This window comes from Equus caballus, chromosome 17 (assembly GCF_041296265.1).
Source record: "Equus caballus isolate H_3958 breed thoroughbred chromosome 17, TB-T2T, whole genome shotgun sequence".
Classification (NCBI taxonomy): Eukaryota; Metazoa; Chordata; class Mammalia; order Perissodactyla; family Equidae; genus Equus; species Equus caballus.
Window position 1 is genome coordinate 23,100,864 of NC_091700.1, and position 21,044 is coordinate 23,121,907.

At 41.6% G+C, this 21,044-nt stretch overlaps 1 protein-coding gene across 11 annotated transcripts in view; it reads left to right on the forward strand.

The window, feature by feature from the left end:
- The window catches only part of ATP8A2 (ATPase phospholipid transporting 8A2), a 592,801-nt gene that overhangs the window by 430,642 nt on the left and 141,115 nt on the right, over window positions 1–21,044 (forward strand). For all 11 annotated transcript variants that reach the window (XM_070240119.1, XM_070240124.1, XM_070240123.1 and 8 more), the window contains 3 exons: window positions 6,406–6,467; window positions 7,020–7,076; window positions 8,467–8,574. In XM_070240119.1, coding sequence (XP_070096220.1) covers window positions 6,406–6,467; window positions 7,020–7,076; window positions 8,467–8,574 — 227 coding nt within the window. The remainder of the gene's footprint in view (window positions 1–6,405; window positions 6,468–7,019; window positions 7,077–8,466; window positions 8,575–21,044) is intronic.

Below are 21,044 nucleotides of genomic sequence, written 5' to 3' on the forward strand. Positions count from 1 at the left end.
CTTATTAATGTGTTCATCCTCCAACGATTTCTTAGGAAGTCTGCTCTGTTCTTCAGGGGTATGTTACTGGCAAGTTTTAACAAGGAATGATGCCCACAGGCATTTGCCTTTAAAACAGTTGGCATATAACCTGTAAGAGAAAAGCTATTGCATGGGAATTTCCCCAGCACGGTGTGCAGAGAGATGATGGTGACTTGTTTAGAGGATGCTTTATCTTCAGAGGCTCTTGGCATGTCCCAGAATCTCAAGTTGGTTTGGGAGTTTCTGCTCCAAGGAATAAATTATTTCCAGATGGTATTAGTTTTGACTGGGGCAGGAGATACTCTTTCCTATGCAGAAAACTGAAACGCAATGTTGAGTTACCCTTCCAAAATGATGAACTGAAATATTAGGTTTATCCTGTCTTCACAAATAGTTGCTTTCAGTGTATTCAAATTACCTCAAGTGTAAACATTTTTTGTGATGCCAGTAGCATTTTACTATCATCACAAGTTAAAAATCAATCCATTATAAAGCTCTAGGAGCTATAGTTGGAAATGTCCTTTAGGTTTCCCTATCTATTTCTTCTGTCCGTGCCGCGTCCCCAGTCTAATGTTCATAGTCTTAAGGGTCTCCATGAGGTGCTCTCTTCGCTTTAAGTGAGCTCTCAGTCCCATAGATAATCAAAGAGTTTGCCCCCTTTTAAAGGCCATCAAGCGTTGTGAATTGCATCACTTTGTGCTAAAGCCTCTCGCTGTTTCTCGGTGCTGGTCGTGTAAACACTTAGGTCCCACCACATGCTCTCCTGCAGTCTTAGCCTGACTGGAGAGAACGGGGCTCTCTTCATACATGAGGCGCTCTTACGTCAGGATGTGTTCTCTGTACTTCTTCCAGCTAGTCTTTTTTCTTTCCTCGAGTGCTGTGGTTCGCAGACTGGGTGATTTCGCCCCCAGGGAATATTTGGCAATGTCTGGAGACATTTTTAGTTGTCACATCCAGGGTGTGGGTACTACTGACCTCTAGTGGGTAGGGGCCAAGGATGGTGCCAGACATCCTACAATGCACAGGACAGTCCCCCACATCAAAGAATTATCTGGAAAAATGTCAGTAGTGGTGAGGTTGAGAAACTCTGGACTGATGAAATGCCCACGTTAACTCAGAATAAAAGCTCAGGTCTCAGGGGCTTCCTGCTGCTCCCTGGATTTGTGCACTTTTTATGTATATTTCCTTCTGTGGTACAGAATTTCTGTCACATCAATCTAACTTTCTGTCCACTTTAGTTCTCTCCGAGAAAGTTCTTTCCCGTTAGGTGTTGGTATTTCAAAAGAGTACTTCCTAATCTAATTATTTTTCCTCTTGAAGTTGTTTCCCCTTTTATTCTTTAGAGATCATTTTTCTAACTCAATGAAAACAAACTCATTTACAACATTTACAGTTTCTTACTAACTGCGTGACCTTTTGCATACGATTTAACTTCTCTTTGCTGCCCCAGTTTCCTCCTCTGAAATATGCAGATAATACTACTATTGCATATCATCTGGATTGACATGAAGACTCTTCATACTCTTCAACTCTGGGGGCTTGGAGTCCTACCGGAATATTACATGTATTAGTTTTATATGTCTTAGAGAATTTTGCATGTTAGTGAGTACACTAATGTATGGAAAGTGGTTAGAGCAGTGCCTGTCATGTAGTGAGTAACATGTTATCTATTTTCGATGTGGAATTTATGTTGTCTAACAATTTTCTGTTTATTTTGTGTACATCCATAAAATATGAAACACATTCTAAACCCTCCATATTAGACAAATGCTTTGTATATTTATTTCTTTTGGTATATGAATCAACCAAGATTTGAAATATTGGCTTTAAAAGGAAACTCAAAAAGTTGTCAAATCAAATTGTAAACTTTGATTTTCAGCTTAGTCTCCCACCTCTTCCAACTCTTCCATCTGATTAGAGTTTTCTCTAGACCCCGTTAGAGCCGAATGAACTTCAGGGCACTCAGACCACTGCTCTTCTCAATTAAAGTGCCTGTCCTCCGTTCACGAACACGTGGGATGAGGCTGAGACTGGGAACTACATCCTAAGCTCAATCAAATGGGAGGAAGATCCGAAGATCTCAAGTTTCTCCCATTAAATACCTTGAGCTGATTGAGCACCTAAGAATGTGGACCTTAGAATCTTGGAATTGTCTGTCTGAAAGGAACCATAGTGATAATTGAATCATCATCCTCTGCATCTGATAGGAAAACCCCTTTTATCGATGTGGAAACTGGGACTCAGAACCTAAAATTTTAGAAGTCTAAATAGTGGCAGAGCTGGAAGAGGAGAGCAGGGCTGGAACAAGGGCTTCTCACTCATTCCTGGGGTTTTTTCTAGTAACCCAACTCCTTCTCTCTACCTCACACTTCTAAATATCCTTTTGTTTCCGTTCTGAATAGCATCACACTTTATCTGTTCTTCCTTCATGGATTTAACATATTGATCACTTCTTACCAAGTTTTCCTGCGCTACTCTTTTCCTAACTATTCCTGGATTAATGTGACCAGAACCAGTGTTCTCCATCTCAAGTAAATGATACCACTGTTTCCCTAATTACTCGGGGAAAAAAACCTTGAAATTACCCTTGATTCCTCACGTTCTTTTCCACCCCACATCCAAATCATAAACAAATGCTATCATCTCTACCTTCAAAATATGTGCCAGTTTCTATCACCTGTTTCCACCTCCAAAATAACCACTATGGCCTGGAATAGATTGTCCAACAGAACTTTCTGTGATGATGGAGACGTTCTGTATCTGTTCTGTCCAATACAATAGTACTAACCACATGTGGCTATTAAGAAATGTGACTAAGTGTGACTGAGGAACTGATTTTTTTTAAATAACAGCTTTATTGATATATAATTTACATACAATACAATTCATCCATTTAAAGTGTACAATTCCATGGTTTTTAATATATTCGCATAGTTGTGCAACTATCACCTTAATCAATGTTTGAGCATTTTCATTGCCCCCAAAAGAAACCCCATACGTTCTAGCAATCACTTCTCATTTCCTCCGAAGTATCGTCACCTCCTGGCAATCACTAATCTATTTTCTGTCTCTATAGATTTGCCTATTCTGAACATTCATACAAGTAAAATCATACAATATATGGCCTTTTGTGACTGGCTTCTTTCACTTAGCATAAGATTTCCAAAGTTCATCCATGTTATAGCATACATCAGTACTTTGTTCCTCTTTATTACTCACTAATATTCTATTGTATAGATATACCACATTTTATCCATTCACTAGCTGATGGACATTTGGCTGTTGTGAATAATGCTACTGTGAACATTCATGTACAAGTTTTTCTATGTTTCATTCATATATTTTTATTTCTCTAGAGTATGTACCTAGGAATGGAATTGCTGGGTCATATGGTAATTATACACAACCTTTGAGGAACTTCCTCACAGTTTTGCAAAGTGGCTGTATCATTTTACTTTCCCACCAGCAGTATATGAGGGTTATCATTTTACCACATACTTGCCACCTCTTATTATTATCTCTCTTTTTTATTATAGCCGCCCTAGTGGCTCAATGATATCTCATTGTGGTTTTGATTTTATGTTTCCTTGATGGCTAATGTTGAACATCTCTGCATGCACTCATTTGTACATCTTCTTCGGAAAAGTGTCTATTCATATCCTTTGGCTGTTTTTAAATTGTTATTTATCTTTTTATTGTTGAGTTGTAAGAGTTCTTTATATATCTAAGTATAAGTTCTTTATCAAATATTTGAAAGTACTTTCTCCATTCTGCAGGTTGTCTTTTCCCTTTCTTGCTGGTGTCCTTTGAAGCACAAAGTTTCTAATTTCGATGAAATCTAGCTGATCCATCTTTTTCTTTTGTCACTGTGCTTTTGCTGTCATATCTAAGAAACCATTGCCAAATAAGGCCGTGAAGATTTACCCCGTTTTATCTTAATAAGTTTTGTAGTTTTAGTTCTATGATCCATTTTAAGTGTGCTATTCAGAGGCATTAGTTACATTCAGAATGTTGTGCAGCCATCACCATTATCTATTCCAAAATTTTTTCATCACCCAAAACTGAAACTGTACACATTAGGCAATAACTCCTCATTTTCCCCCTCCTCCCCAGGACTTGGCAAGAACTAAATTTTTTGTTTTATTTTGATTAATTTAAATATAAACAACTGCGGCAGCTAGTGGCTACCACATTGGACACAGCTCTACACACCACCAGCATCGCCCTCCTGGATGTATTTCCAAACTGGCATTGCATTTATTACTCCATTCTTGGTTGTCCAAGATTTATTCTTCCATAAAAGCTGGACTATTCCCTTAAGAGCATAACTCGTACCATTTCACTCTGCTCAGAATCCTCCTGTGGTTTTCTAGCACAATTAGCCAAGAAATCCAAACTCCTCACCATGGCCCACGTTAATTTGCCCCTGTAACTGAGCACTCTCCCAGTGTTTCCAGCCAAAATGGTCTTTGTGATGGTCTTTGAGCTTATCCAATGCTGTCTATATTCAGACTGTTGGCAATTCCTCTTCTCTCTGCCTGGAATGATCTCGCTCTAGATAATCATGTAACTCATTCCCTCATACTGTTCAGATCTGCTCAAATGTTACCTTCCCAAAAAGACTTTTTCTGAACTCCCTATCTAAAACAATAGCCCCTGTCACTCTCGATTCCATTACCCTGCCTTATATTTCTTTGTAGCGTTTATTACACCTGACATTTTACTGTGTATCTGTTTGTGTATTTATGTTCTGCTTCCCCAACTATAAATGTGAGCTCCTGAAGACAGGGTCTTTGCCTCCCTGGTTCTCATAGTAGTACCTGGCATAAAGTAGACTTTAAATAAATACTTGTTGAGTAAATGACAGAATAATGTTACCCCTTTCAAGGCTATAATCTCTGTTAGAATCAAAGGAATGGTCTCCTGTCTAATCTCAAGTGTTTTTGATTGAGGCATGCTTTTAAAAGTGTTGCGTTTATCAATTTTAGGACCAGTTACTGAAAAGTGAACCCCCACAGTTTTGAAGAACTGTTTGCTAATACGTCAATGTGTTGCTTTCTTGAGGTTAATTTAGCCTCTCTCTTACTTTTTGAACTTTTTCTCTGCTTCCTTTTATTGAAGTCCTGCCTAAGCTTCTAGTCTCTCTCCACCACCTCTCCCCTAGGCTTTGAGGTCATTCCTTTTTAAGTCAGTGGCCATATCTCTCTCTGTTCTCCTGGGATGAAGGAAACCCTCAGATTAGGTCTGTACCTAATGCAGCCCATGATGTTGCTTGGTGGGTTAATCTTTCCTCATCCACAAATTTACCTATCTAGAATCAGGAGAAAGGGCATGCCGTGGAGCTGGATCCAGGGCCACGCAATTTCCATATTGTGCCTGTGAAGCTACTTGATCATTACAGTGTTTCAGAAAACTAAACAGATCTTGATTCTTTAATAAGAGTTGGAATCTTCAACAAGCACATGGATAAATTGGCGAGCCCAAATATGTGTGCATAGCAGTTATTGGGTTGGAAATTTGAACACAAAAATCCCTATACACTTGGCCTATAGGACACAGATCTAAATCTGAGTATAAAAGAGAATAAAAGGAGATTGGCCGTATCATCCAAAGAAACCATCCTGATCTTAAAACAGGCTTTGACCCCTCCGGATAAAAACCAGATTTTTCACAGCAGGCTAGCTGACATGAATTAGACAATTCTATTAGAGTGCTGCCTTAGTGATTGTTATATATGTTGTAATAGTCATCCATAACAAAGAAAAAAGTGGAAAAGACTTGAAAATTAAAGCTTCAAAATCCTAGTTGTATTTTCCAGAGGTCTCTCATTGGATTGTCTGCATTCCCCAAATTTATAGACTCCAGAAGTTCATGTAGTTGCATTTCAGAACATGAGTAGTGAATACCCTCCAAAATTCTGAGTTCAATAATTATGAATTGATTTTGTATTCCGGTAGACATCTTCTTTTATTGGCCTATAATTTCAATTTAGCAAAAACTAAAAATGAGTAGTAAATGAACACTTGGAAAAGGACTCATACTGACATTAATAAAGAGATTGAGATGTTTTTATTCTATCCCTTTTTTTTAACCCAACAAAGGGAGATTTTAATCTTTATAAAAAAGTAAATTTCAATGCAGATCAAGTGTTTGGTTGTTTGGTTTCTTGGAAAGCTAACTTTGTTCATTTGCTTCATTTGCAGAAAATGTAAGATGGAAAAAATTCAGAGTTAGAAAGAGAAGGCATTAGAATCACAGATGATGCAATTTTCGAAATTCCCTTGTATTTTGATAAGCGTTCCTAAAGTTCTGTTTTTATGTTCTGAATAAAATAGATTTCAGTGCTCTGCTCCAGAAGTTAAAAGTAACTTCTTTGTCTTTTAGATACTGTGTTGGCCAATGGTCATGCCACAGACTACTTATTTGTTGGAAATATTGTTTACACGGTAAGTTTCTCTCTCTGTTTCTTGAACCGTTCTTAAGTGGCCTGTGTGTAGGTTCTGCCTCTGGAAATTCTTTATGTGAGGCCTTCCTCATTACTATTTGTTTTAAATCTTTAAACTGTATGTTATAGATTTCTTAAAGCTCAGAATGGTTGTGAAATCTTACCTCATTTTTTAGAGAAGATCATGCAGAGTCAAGATTTCTGGACAAGTGATTAACAGATTTCCTCATTCTGCAAATGACCATTTCAGATCTCCTGTGAAAAACCAGTGCTGAGGGAGGTCATTTTCCCCAAAGCCTCCGAGCTAAGAAAAGGGCAAAAGAAACTATTAGTTGTGAGAAGATAGTCACTAAAATGAGCTTTTCTTGAAGTAAACCTGCCTGTATTTGTCCTAAAACTAACCCCTAGAGAATTAGCTCCCAAGATGGCACTTTCCATGCACAGCTGCCCTGGGGGCAGTGCCTCTAGAGGGGAGCCTTGGGATTTTTCCTGGGAAGTAAAAATAACTCACTGAGGATAATATGTTTTCCCAAATTCCTCTTTCTTTTCACAGTATGTCGTTGTGACTGTTTGTCTGAAAGCTGGTTTGGAAACTACAGCTTGGACTAGAGTAAGTTTTCTCTAGAATTGTTTCTCTCCAGTATAGGTATTTTTTTATGGTTTGATAATCATTTTAAGCCTTGGGAAAACAGTGTGCAATATCTAGCTATCTTATTTTAAGTTTTGCATATTTAAAATTGTGTTTTGATCTTTATCAGGGCAAATTTGCAATCCAAAGTTTCCTGAGGATGCATTTGCTTGACACTTAATACAGATCTAAGCTATTAACAGTCATTTCATTTCAAATGCATATGCACCTTGTCAAAGAAAAAATACACACAGAAAATACAGAACCACAAAAAGGAGAATTATAATTTCCTTAATTTTACCCCCAAAAGATAGTTACTGTTAACTCTTTGCTGTATCATCTTCCAAACTTTGTTCTCTGTGTTTATTTTTTAATAAGGTAATGCATTACAGAACATATATTTTGTAATCTTTTTCACTTAAAAATATATCGTGAACATTTTCCACACCTTAAAATATACTTCTATATGATTCTTGTTCATGATTAAAGAGTATTAACTTCTATCGTTATCCCCAACTTTAGACGCTTTGATTATTTCCAACATTTGGGGATTATGACCAATGTTTCATGTCTTCTGTCACTGCTATTTAAATAGGCTCCGAATTCTGTGCTGAGAAAATGGGGGAGGGGTGGGAGATTAACGTGGAAGTGGGGATTTGTTAAGGGACAAGGGAAATTGACCCACGTGAGAGGTGATGCTGGCTTAGCCTGGATGTTTGAGGAGGAGGTGGTGAGAAGGGCGCAGATTCTGGATGTACTTTTTTTAAAAAGCTAACAGAACTTGCTGATGAATGAGATTATGGAGTGTGGAAGAAGGCAAGAAGGCAAGGATCATCACATTAAGAGGACAAAGGAGAAAAAATTCACAACTCAGTAGATTCTTAAAGGGTGTTGTTAAGATATCTATTCCAGATTTTTTAATATCCAGATTTTTTAAAAGTTCTTTGGAAAATGAAAAGAACAATCAAAGTCTCAAAATGATAAATAAAAACATCTTGTTCATTTGGTCTGTTCAGTGCTCTCTTACTAGATTAATGAGACCTTGTTTTATACAACTCCAAATTGGGGCAAACACTGGTGAGGAATGGAGAGAGCCTGCCAAAAGTATGGGATGGATCTGGAGGAAGGTCAGCTGTAGCAGCAAAAGCACTTTCATCTTCAGAGGAGTTCAGGGCCACTGGTTACTTGAATTCATTATTCAAAATTTGGAGACAAGAAAATTAGAAAGATGGAACTCTCCAATAACTGATGAGTTGTCGAAATCTTTCCATAAAGAAAGGCAGCTTGGACACAGGGATTCTGTGGCCGATGGCGTTCAGTGGCTCTCCGTGCCAGCAGAGAAGCCCTGCCTGAGCGTGTGTTTTCTTTGCAGTTCAGTCATCTGGCTGTCTGGGGAAGCATGCTGATCTGGTTGGTGTTTTTTGGCATCTACTCAACCATCTGGCCTACCATTCCCATTGCTCCAGATATGAAAGGACAGGTCAGTGCTGGTCATTGTAAGTGGACTCTCCGTGTCTCATGACAGCAATGCTTTTCTGTGTGTGGGCTTTCCATGTCTTATGACAATGATGAACTTCAGGAGAGGTTGGTATTGCCTACTTCCATCAAAATTTATCAGGAGCAAAACAAACCAAATGAAAGCACCTGGAAGAGATTGTCCAATTCATAGAAATGGCATTTGAAATTTTAGCTATCATGAAAACTGTTGACTTGAATCCTCTGACTCACCCTGCTTGTCCACATTTCCACAATGTTGATTACACACTGTTCTGATGCGTACAGGTCATGGCCCTTGGAAAACTGGAGATATTTTGAATTATTCATAATCTAATGATTATGTTGATTATACTTTTGATGTTCAGTGTATATTATACTCTGATGAGTTGATAATTAGTCACCTGTGAAAGATAAATCTAACGACTCTGTTAACCAGGTCATTAATTAATCAGAATATCTCATTGTTCATCTCTTTAACTGGAGAGGCTGAGATTCAAGACCTTTATACTCATTTGAATTTTTGTAATATTTTCTTCTTTATTTTATTATCTTTGTCCAGTGTTTGAGATTGAGCCATCAAAAGTGACAAAGTGGATCTTAGAATCCCACAGTATTGGGTCTGGAGAAAAGCATGGCAATCCTGTGGTCCAAACCTCCTCAATTTAGAAATGAAACTGTTCAGACCCAGATCCCCCAGGTCCATCTCACAGACCACAGCCAGCACTGCCCTGAGACCCTGACAAGGGGCCGCCTCAGTTCCTTTGCTTTAGAGGCCTCTGCATTGGCCGTCCCTGGCTGGATATGTTTCCTTTCACAGAGTAAGAAGCCCATGGTGCACAAAGCGAGCACCCCACTTCTAGTCCATTCCTTGGCTTCCCAGGACGCTGAGTTTCCTTCCCAGACAGCCAAAAGCCCACTTCCCAGGTCTGCCTGGTTCTCTGCCCAGATCCAGGCCAGAGTGCGCACCCCCGGGTCCAAGGGGCAGCTATTTGCAAGGGATGTGCCCTGGGTCCATTGGTATATCCACCCACATTTGCATGAAGATGCTTGTGCTGTGGGACAGAACTAAGTATGGAAAGAGAAGGACTGTGAGTTGGGGACTTCTACTGGTGTTTCTGCCCTGGGATATGTATTTTAGGGGCAGGCCTGTGCATGGCACATCTGGCTGCCATCTTTGCCTCACTTACTCTGCAGAAATGTACCGAAATTCCTGGGTCTACCCAAGTTTGGATACATGTCCAGCAGCTATTTCACCTGAAATAATCCAGGGTGGCATTGCTTACCTTTTTTACTTGGTGGACAGTCAGCTGATAGACCCCAGGCTGTCTGGGACCTTCTGTAAGTGTGGGTGCTGAGTGGGACAGAAATATCCTACACAAGTAAGCTCATGTGTCCCCTAATGCATCTTTGCTCTCTGTAAGGAACCAGGGCAAACACGTAACACACTGTTTAGTTCTTTGCCAAATCCAGGTGGAAGAGGAAATTATAAGAACCGAGAAGATTGTTGTGTAGCAAAATAAGTGTTTCCCAACAAAGATACTTTGTACATTCAAAGAAATCGGTTATATTTTAAAGCAGTGTGATTCATCCCCCAAAAAACAAATCAGGGAAAGTATTCACTACACTGAGGATCATTTGGTAAGGTGTTGGTGCCTAGAATGTCTGCTTTGTGTTCTCTTCCTTCTGATTAAGGGTGAGTATGGTCTGATGAATATTTCCTGCAGGGTATTTTCTGGTTCAGGACAATAAAAGGGACTGCAGCTGATTGCTGTAGACAGTTTCCTGAATTAGAGGAGAATGACAGCTGCCTGGATAGGGTCAGTTGATATGTGACTGGCCGACAAAGCCTGTTCCTTTGAAAGCCCCTCCCGGTGCCCCCACAAAGAGATGCCCTAGTGAGCACCCTCTGTATGCATTTGTATCAGTAATTTCAGTTCACATGTGCACAAATTAGGCGGGTTGCCGACTCTCACTCCCATCAAAAGGCTGACTTTCAAAGCGCCAAGGGACCACGTTTGCCACGCAGTCACTAACATGCCACATTTTCACTATCCAAGTCGCGTGCTGGTCTGTGTGGTTCAAAGGCTCGGTTTAATGGTGTCATTTCCATAGTTGGGGACTTTCTGAAGAAATTCAATGAACTATTCCTACCATCCAAAAGCAAAGAAATTGTAATACTAAATCACTATATAATATTATTTCACTTTGGTATAAAAGCTTTTTCTTTTTTACTTAAACCATCTTGTTTTAACTTTTTTTTCTCCCCAAAGCCCCGCCACATAGTTGTATATCCTAGTTGTAAGTCACTCTAGTTCTTCTATGTGAGATGCTGTCACAGCATGGCTTGATGAGTGGTGTGTCGGTCCACACCCAGGATCCGAGCTGGCAAACCCAGTCTGCTGAAGTGGAGTATGCGAACTTAACCACTTGGCCATGGGGCCAGCCCTTCATTTTAACTTTTTTGTTGGTTGGTTTGTTTCCATGAGGCAAATGATGTTGTTTTGAAATCAAACATAGCTGGCTGAGACTGAGGTTTTCGTTAGACATTGACTGAGATGATGAATGTACTTTTCATGTCACAGGACTTCTGAGTGGGTAATGGCCATCTTTTAAAGAGCTGTTTGTCATCTCTAGTCTTTCTCAGGCAGGGAGCTCTTAGTGGGGACAAGGTGTCAGAAAACAACGTCAGAGTCAACTTTAATACTCTTTCTCCTGGTTTCTGCTGCCCAATGGTTTGTTCATTTTTTGAAAAGTGGCAGAGAAGTATTAAAAACTATTTCAACACTTTTGAACAGTCGTTTGGGTGGAGAGTGGCTAAAACTAGACTGAAGTCTCAGACAGGCTTTCTGCTGCCTCCGGAGGAATCACATGCTGTCACAAAGAAAGACGGGAACTGGGCTCAGGTGTAGGCAGTAACAGGAGTTGGCTCTCTTGGGGACTATTGAAAATATGCCCACGCCGCGTGCCTCTCTTTGGTTCTGGCTGGTGTTATGGATTGACTGGGGCCCCCTCTAATTCCTTTGTTGAAGCCCTAGTGATGGTATTTGGATGCAGGGCCTGTGGGAGGTGATTAGGTCGTGAATGCAATTAGTACCCTTATAGGAAGAGGCCAGAGAGCTAGCTGACTTGTGTTCTGCCGTGTGAGGACACAGTGCAAAGGTGAACACCTGCGCCTCGGAAGGGGGCCTCGCCAGAACCCGGCCTTGCTGGCCTCCTGATCTCAGACCTTCAGCCTCCAGAACGGAGAAATAAATTTCTGTTGTTGATAGCCACCCAGTCTGTGTTATTTTGTTCTGCCAGCCCGCGCTGACGAAGACAGGTGGGGAATGCTCAGAGTGGGGATACTCTGGGAGAAGACTGGTTTATTGTTATTATTATTACTGTTATTATTATTGTTATTGTTATTTTAAGAATGTTTCTAGTGACTTTTATAAACCATTTTTTGTAGTTCATGAAGCAGTAGGTTTCTGGCAAATGAGCATGGTTTTCTTGAGCTCTAGAAATTAAACTAGTGTCTAATGGCAAACAGCATTTCTCACCCAGGAGCCGGAGATGGATTCAACACATGGAACATTCTGTGTATTCATAACATCTTAAACTGTTGAAAAGATGCATTGTTTCTGTGGGGGTTTCCCAAACTAATGTGATTAAATATTTCTTTGTCTTGTGCTTTATATTGGGAGTTTTTCTCACGAGGGAGAAGGCACATTTTCCCTGGAGGGCAAAGGAAAGGAAGGGCTGTAGAATTAGAGTTCTTTTCCACTGTCAAAGAGGCTTTATCTTCCCTAAAGCACCTCCTGATGTGGTACGTGAAACCCCACCAGACAATGAGCCAGGAAGTCCCAGTGGAAGTTTCTGAAATCAAAGCAGTCATCTCTGTGCTGCTTCTCCTGACAATATGCAACATTTGTGGGATTTTAAGGGGCACCCTGTTTTTCCATTTTTCTAGGCCCAAGTTTAGATCTAAAGTGAATTAAAACCTCAGGTGTGTCTGTCCTGGTTCATGCCAAAGTCCTCAACTAGGGAAAACAGGTGATGATGTTTTTCCACAGGGGACCATGTTTTTCTTTCTCCCAATAGCATAACCATGGGTTATAATCCTCTCCATAATGGGTCCCAGAGGCAGTGCTTAAAGGTGGAAAATGGCAAACTTCCTTTAGCCCAAAGTTGCCTGCTCGAGCAGAGCTTTGGATTAGAGAAATAGGAAAACTGGACCAGGAAGGGTGCTTATATTTTCTGCAGGTATTTCTCAAGGCTTTTTACTTTGGGAGTATCTGTGAGGATGCCTTCTTGTTTGACCTCTGTTTAAAGGTCAAGAGAGCGGCTCCAGCCAGCTTTGTAACCTTTGGTAAATCACAGCCTGCGTTAGTTTCCTTATCAGCAAAGTCGGAATGATATTACCCACCCTAATTATCTCAGAGGAATGTGGTGCGGCTATAATAGGATAACCTATGGGAAATGTAAAACATACTTGCTCTTCTTTTTCCTGGGCTGATCAATTATTTGTGAACTTTTGTAAATAGGAATATTGCGACTTAAACTCCCATTTGTTTTGGCCAACGAACTTTAACATTTTTTAGGTTCTAGAAGTGATATTTCTCAGTAAGGTCCGTTGACCACCTATGTCTGAATCGTCTGGGTTGTTTGCTAAAATGACAACCTCCTCCCCAAAAGTACGTACTTACAGTATGCATGTGCACGCGCGCGCACACACACACACACACACTCTCTGAATCTGAATCTCTGGGTGTGGGGCCCCAGCCTCTGAATTTTAATAAATCTCCTGACTATTCCTCCTTTTAAAGCTTGAACCACTGTTCTAAAATACCTAAAATAGTATTCTATTACAATGTTTGAGCCAGTGCTGGGTATCAAAGGAGAAGATGGTATACTTCAAATATTCACAACTGACTGACTTCTCATGTGCTTGGTTGTGTAAGACACAGCAGGTAGTGCCAGTGACTGCTTGAAGGCATCTAGCTTTCTAAATAGAGGCTTATACCGAAAGACATTACATCGTTCACCATGGAAAAATACTCCTCACCAACTGTGGTGCTTTTCCTTTAAAGTTCTTTTCATGGCTAGTAAAAGAGAGAAACCTTTCACTTCAAAGCCTGCAGACTGCGAACTCTGGCTGCAGTGCCAAGTCCAGGCTCCAGCCAGTTTCTGGCAAATGACAGGCTTTTTTTACCCTAAACACAGGGAATGGGTTTACTTTTGAGTTTTATATACACACTTATGTATACACAATGCAAACCCCAAGGAACTGAAAGTAAACAGAAGGAGGAATGGTTGCTGTTTGCCATCCTTGAATCAAAGCAATTAATTACTCATCTTCCCTAGGTAATTGCCGTCTCCTGGACTTTGCAGCCTAGTAAGATCTCAGGCCCAGGTATTTTCCACATGAAGTGTTAAAAGAGGAGTTCTGTTTGCAAGTTTCATGTGCCCTAGGAGGTGAGCCGAGAAGTAGGGTCAGCGATTGTGTCCCTCACCATCATTGCTCAGTGGCAGTTCCAGAACATCTCTGTAGGACAGGGCCACCTGAAGGCCAGGAGAGGACTTGTCCTCAGGTTAACTTCCATGATGTGGGGACATGGTTGGTTGTCCCCAGCATCCGTACTCCTTTGCCCTTTCCTAAGGGGGCCCAGTTTGCATCCATGCTATGCCTTGTGCAAGAGGCCCAGCACCTTAGGAGAGCTATTTCCACCCGTAACTCCGGGAGAGCTTGATCCCAACCCCCATGCTATTGCGAGTGGTTTAGAAACCCTGACGGAGACACCAGGAGACATTCGTGGGGGGGCTTTCTGAGATAGAAGCGTGTTTGCTCCTGAAAGAAGTCCATCAAAGAGATGGCCTTCTCATGTGCATGATGTAGTTGCTACTGAGATGCTTGGAATTGTGCAACCACAAGGAGGGAAGCACGTCCAGAATCCTACTGCGGTTGTGAAAGGTGCAATAGAAAGACAAGGAAAGTCTCTTATGTAGTTGTCGAGACACCAAATGAAGCCATGCTTGAAGCCCACCCCTGGCGTGGGCTCTCCAGGGAGCAGCCTGTGCACATCCTGCCTGTCCTTTGTGAGGAGCAGGTGCCTACGAAATGCTCTTCACCCGCCTGTAGATGTTAGGATGTTTCTTTTCAATTCAAAAGTATGTGGTCAACCAGGAAAATAGGTGATTTGAAAAAACAGGCTTAAGGCTAACATCGCATGTTATACTCTACTCGAAGTTAGGTGCTTGTAGATTTTTTTAAAGATTTGGTGAATAAGTACTTTAGTGTTGCGATTATTAGTGTTTTAGGTAATAACATCCCAGAAGCACCTAATATGAATATTGTAAGCTTATTGGAATTATCTTTAATACAGCAGTATTAAATAAAGTAGGTCCTATGTTCCTCAAATAATGTATTTCAGAAGCCTGTGCCTGGCTGGTGAGAGAAGTGGCCAACCTCATGAGGTAGGAAGTCCCGTCAGTAGAGACTTGCCTCTTGGTTTGAAATAACTTTTTGGCATCTTCTTTGTAAAGTTTTCTTGTGTATTGAACTCGGCCAAGTAATTTGTTGAAGTTCAATTTACATTTTGGCTTTTAAACGTGTACATTTTGTATAATAATAAGACTGACTAACAAGAAGGAACACGCCGTGTTTCTGGATGACATAATTATCTGAAAAAAAAGCAATAGGAGCAAAATTAGGAGGGCACGGACTTCCTGGTTCCTCACGGATCTCTCGTCACCCGTCCAGGGTGCCCCATTCCTCTGTGTTTGGCACCCGCGCTCATTCCTGTGGGAGGCAAGCACTAGAACCGAAAAGAATTAAAACCATGACAAAAAATTCCCCATTGATAAAGAAAAGAAAAGTGAGAAACATGCACTTGATCAGGGATAGCTAGATGGGTTCTCACAGCCCTATAAGTATTTGGGCTCTAAGTTCTGAAAATTAAGGCATCAGATAACAGTTCTATCAGAAAGTGACTTTTGTAGTCATTACAGGTCATGCCAACTTGTTTTGTTTTTCTTTTCCTGATTACCAAACAGGAGAAAAAGTATATTTTTAAAGATTTGTTAGCTCTTTAAAGTAATTTTAGATTTTTTTCTGTAGGCAGTAAGGGGACGAGCAGCCACTTTTCCCTGGTTGCGTCTCTGCAAGGCCGCAGTGTCGCCAGACTCAGTCTGGGTTACAGTGACCTGAATCCAGCTTCTTTCCTGTTCAGAGCAAATGCTAACAGCAAAAGTGCAGTTTGAACTGAATTAACCTTATGCCTAAGAAACTCATGAAGTTAAGTCTGTCGTTCACAGTATCCATAACTATATTATTTCTGAGCCTCAGTTTCATCAAGTATATGAAGTAGACAATTTCTATTTTTAGAGATAATAGGGACATTAAAGAAAACAAGGCATGTAAGTAATATTAGGTAATATTTACTGAGAAGTTACTCCGTCTCAGACAAAATGTACATTTATATAAAGATGCTCTACGTATGCAGTTACTTAGTAGTGAATTAAGCCTTAGCTCAGCTGGTAGTCTACGACCGCGGAAGGAAACAGAGACTTAGAAAGAAAGGACCAGCACCTCGGTCCAGGGAGCAGAGGAGCTGGGACTTCCCATGTTGGCTGGACTCTAGGGCGTGAACCCCATGCTTGTCACTGTGGAAGCACCTGTGGGATGCTGGTACAAACCAGGTGTCGCTTAAATGTCACTCAGTTCTCCTTAAAGTTGTGCTTTTATTAAATAGTATCTGAAGCACCTTTCCCTGCAGTGCGGTTGAAGGTTTAAGGAATCAGTGTAGCGTTAGAAGGTGCTCATATTTGAGCAGCAAGCTCCTGCCCGTGGACACCAGCAAGGCAGGTTTCAAACAGTCTTTTTTTAAGTACGTTATGGAAAGCAGTAAGTGTTTAGTCCCTGCTGCCCCTGGCCCCCTGCGTGGTTCTCTGTGTTGGCAGTTTATTTTATTTTGGCCTCTCGTTTCAAGGATGCTGTGTGCTAATTAGAGGCCAGGCGGCTTTGATTGTGAGTTGTTTTTCTCTTCGGTTAAAGGTTTTGTTGTGGTGTTGGCATTTGCCATTCATTCGGATGTTAATTTTTTAAATATCTGTCAGCAAATTAAAGTACACATTACATGCTGATTTTGTTTGTTTGTAATATTTGTACTCAGTGGCCGTGGAGTGTGTGTGATGTGGTTTTGAACTTTTCCTTTCTCCAAACATGTGGAAATGCGTACTCAGGCGCGGGAGTTGAGGCTCCGGGCAGGGCTTTACTCTCTGACCTCTGCAGAGGGAGGTGGCCTTGTCTGTGACCATCGCTGGATTCTCCCACCCAGAGCCATGGCTGTTCTTTGGGCTTGTTCTGTTTAAGAGGTAGAGAGGTGCCTGAGAAAGGCCACGAGATAAAGGATTTGTGCAAGGAAAGAGAACCAGCGCAGGTTAGACTCAGAAGGGAGCAAAGAGAACCACAGCGTGCTGTGGAGCATGTGCCAAGGTTTTCCTCTTTTGTGTAGATCATGATGCAAACCTATTGCTGACAGTATCCAAGAAGACTAAAATGCTAAGAGGACTTGCAGTCGGTGAGCTTTTCAGTTACTTTGGTTGCCATCGGCATTGTAAGATAGCTGAACGTCCATTGAGGACATCGTATGCTCTTGAACCTGGATTAACCAGCTGTCGTAAAGACAAGAAAAGAGAAAACTAGGTTACCTGTGTCTCTGCCTATAATGCAGTTTCATTCGCAGGTGTTTTTTAAAATTATTGCAACATGATTTTGATAAAGGATAGGAACTGAAAGAAGGACATATTTAAATGTGCAGATACCTTTGGGCGTGCTGTGAGGGCAGGCCCTGCCCAGTCTACTCAGCAGCAGCGAAGTTGCCTTTTGCATGGCAGGTGCAGTGTCTTCTTGTCGTCTGTCTCCTGCCCTACATCCGTTTCTCCTTTTTTGGTCCCAGTCCCTAAATCCCTTCCCCTCTTTCAGAACTTGCCTTCAAACAATGCTGGTTCTACTTCTGCTTCACCTCTGGGTCTGGACCTGCCACCCAGGACTAGTCAACCAGAATCTTCATCTTATGGACCACAATGACTGTTCAGGAATGGGCATGGCAACCCACACCAGGACTCTTAGAGACCACCCAGGCATGTTTTTTTATAGAAGCTAGTAGGGGAAGGAGAAAGCTCTCTTGCTCCTAGGTTTGCTATATAGGGATGGTAGCCTGGAGCTGCCAGGGCCTGCCACAGAGAAGGTGCCTGGCTGGGGATGAATCGAGCACAGTGGAAAGCTGAACTGAGACATGATGGCATTGAGAGTATTCCTGGATCCAGCTCTGCCTGTAGCTAGGGCCATGTCTGAACTTTCAGATACGTATAAACTGATAGGCTTTTTGCATAAGACAATTCAAGTTGGATTTCTGTTACTTCTGAAAAGAATCCTAATGAATAAGTTACGGACACAGAAGGTGTGACTTAACTTGACTGGGTCAAGTTAAGATAGAGAGAACTCTCCTGTCCCGTCTGGGAAGCTGGCCATGATTGTGCTGTTGCACAGAGCAGCTGGTGGCCTCTCCCTGCGCCGAGTCTCCCGGGGTGGGGGACCAAGGGACTTTGCCTACTTTTTGTAGTCTTCAGTATGTCCCTGTCCCTCCTCTCCCACCCAAGAAAAAGAAGACAGGCTTGGGTAGACCTGACTGCTGGGAACAGAGATGGGAGGAGATAGAGGCTTTTCTGAGAGACGCCTATCTCTCAGCAGCCAGCAATTCAAAATGGTAGGAGTCCAGTGTCCTGAGCCGTGCAGTCCAGTAGAGATAATAGCGGGAGACACATGTATAATTTTAAATTTCCCAGTGGCCCCATTAAGTAGGTAAAAAGAAACAGGTTAAATTACTTTTATTACTATATGTAGACCAAGATTTCCAAATATTCCAAAATATTATCACTTCAACGTGTAATCAACATGAAAAGAAATCATTAATGACCTTATTTACATTCTTTTTGCACTAAATCTTTGAAATCCAGTGTGCTGTTCGACTGGCAGTACATCCCAGTCAGACTAGACCGACTGCAGGCACTCCATAGCCACATCTGGCCAGGGCTCTGGGTTGGACAGCACAGCTCTTGACCACCGGAGATCTGGAACACAGATTCACTCTCCGAAGGTAAATTTAGTGCAGGCAAGATTCAGAGGTGGGAAACCCAGCCTCAGATAAGACTCGGGCCTGGGAGAAGTTTGGCGCTCCGGGTCCCTCCCCTGTACCCAGGGTGTGGACTACCCGACTTTGACTTCAGTCACTTGCAATTAAAAGGGTCTTGGCTCTTACTCAAGGCTTTCCCTGAAAAACAAAATCTGGGGACAACTGAGCTGTTAATCTATGCTGATTAATTGCTTTAAGCAGAGTTTATAAACCAAGATTTATAAAGTGTGGATCTGACTTCAAGTAGTTTTTCCAAAGTGTTGGCTATTACTCCACCATTTCCTGCTGTGTGTGGGAGGGAGGAGGTCAGGACCCAGGACTTTGGTCACGTTTATGTCATGCTGCAATCAGCTGAGCAATAATAACATATGCCACTGAGAATAAATTTGATCTATTCCTAAAAAATGGTTAATTTATTCAATAAATGGCAATTTCTAAGTAGGATTATTATTTAATTCCTAAGATTGTGTGAACCTTGGTCCTTTTTTCCTTCTAGAGTTTCAGGTCCCTTCCCCCATCATTATGCTGAATCTAAGCCCTATCATTTTTACCTCCTAAATATCTCTTACGTATGTCTCTTTCCATCCAGTTCTGGTCCTGTCCAGTTAGTTGGTGCTGTGGCATTTCTTGCCTGGACCGGTGCAGTAGCCTCGTGACTAGTTTCTTAGCATCCAGTCTGTCTGGATCCATTGCTCTACTGTAGCCAAAGTAGTCTTTCAAAACACAAATCTGGGGCCGGCCCGGTGGCGCAGCGGTTAAGTTCGCACGTTCCGCTTCTCGGTGGCCCGGGGTTCGCTGGCTCGGATCCCGGGTGCGGACATGGCACTGCTTGGCAGCCATGCTGTGGTAGGCGTCCCACGTATAAACTAGAGGAAGATGGGCACGGATGTTAGCTCAGAGCCAGGCTTCCTCAGCAAAAAGAGGAGGACTGGCAGTAGTTAGCTGAGGGCTAATCTTCCTCAAAAAAAAAACAAAAAACAAACAAACAAACAAACAAAAACACAAATCTGATGTAGTTGTTCCCCTGGCTTCCCATGGCCCTCAGGATACAGGTCCAGGTCATTTTCCTGCCCCGTTAGGCCCTGTGAAGCCCCAGTCCCTACTCCTGTCATACTGTCCCTCACTCCTCACTCACCCAGGTTGGTCTTCTCTCACTTCCCCACATGTGCTGCTCGTGCACAGTACATTTGCATCTACTCACCTCACTTCCTGATTGCCCTGTTCTCGGCCTTCTGTGTAGAAATGCTTACATAGTTTTCAGACCTCAGATGAGTCATTGCTTCTTGAGTGTGTCTTTCCTTGCATCCCTGATCAGGTTAAATCCTCCTCCTACTCTTAGCACAATTTACCTCTCCTTTGTTGCACTTACCACTATTAAAAATTTATATTTGTATAAGAGATAATACCTTACACCCATTAGGATGGCCACTTAAAAAAAAAAACAGAAAATAACAGGTTTTGGTGAAAATGTGGAAAATGGAATCCTTGTGCACTGTTGGTAGCAATGTAAAATGATGCGTCACTGTGGAAAATGATATAGAGGTTCCTCAAAAAATTAAAAGTAGCACTACCATATGATCCAGTAATTCCACTTCTGATCATATACCTGGGAGAATTGAAAGCAGGATCTTGGAAAGATGTTTGCACAGCCTTGTTCATAGCAGCAGTATTCACAATAGCCAAGAGGTAGAAGCGACCTAAATGTCCATTGACAGATGAACAGATAAACAAAATGTGGTATATACACACAATGGAATGTTATGTAGCCTTAAAAAAGAAAGAAATCCTGTCACCTGCTGCAATATGAATGAATCTTGAGGACATTATGCTAAGTGAAATAAGCCAGCCACAGAAAGGCAAATACTGTATGATTCTGCTTATTTGCGGTACCTGGAGTAGTCAAATTCATAGATGGAAAGGAGAATGGGGGTTGCCAGAGATTAGTGGGAGGGAGGAATGAGGAGTTAGTGTTTAATGAGTACAGAGTTTCAGTTTTACAAGATGGAAGAGTTTTAGAGATCTGTTGCACAACAATGTGAAATATAGTTAACACTACTAAACTATAGTCACACGTCGCTTAAGGACAGGATACGTTCTGAGAAATGCGTTGTTAGGCAATTTCGTGCTTGTGTGAACATCACAGAGTGTGCTCACACAGACATGGATGGTATAGCCTACCACACGCCTAAGCGATATGGTACTAATTTTATGGGACCACCATCAGATACATGGTCCATTGTTGACCAAAATGTTGTCGTGCAGCACATGACCGTACACACTG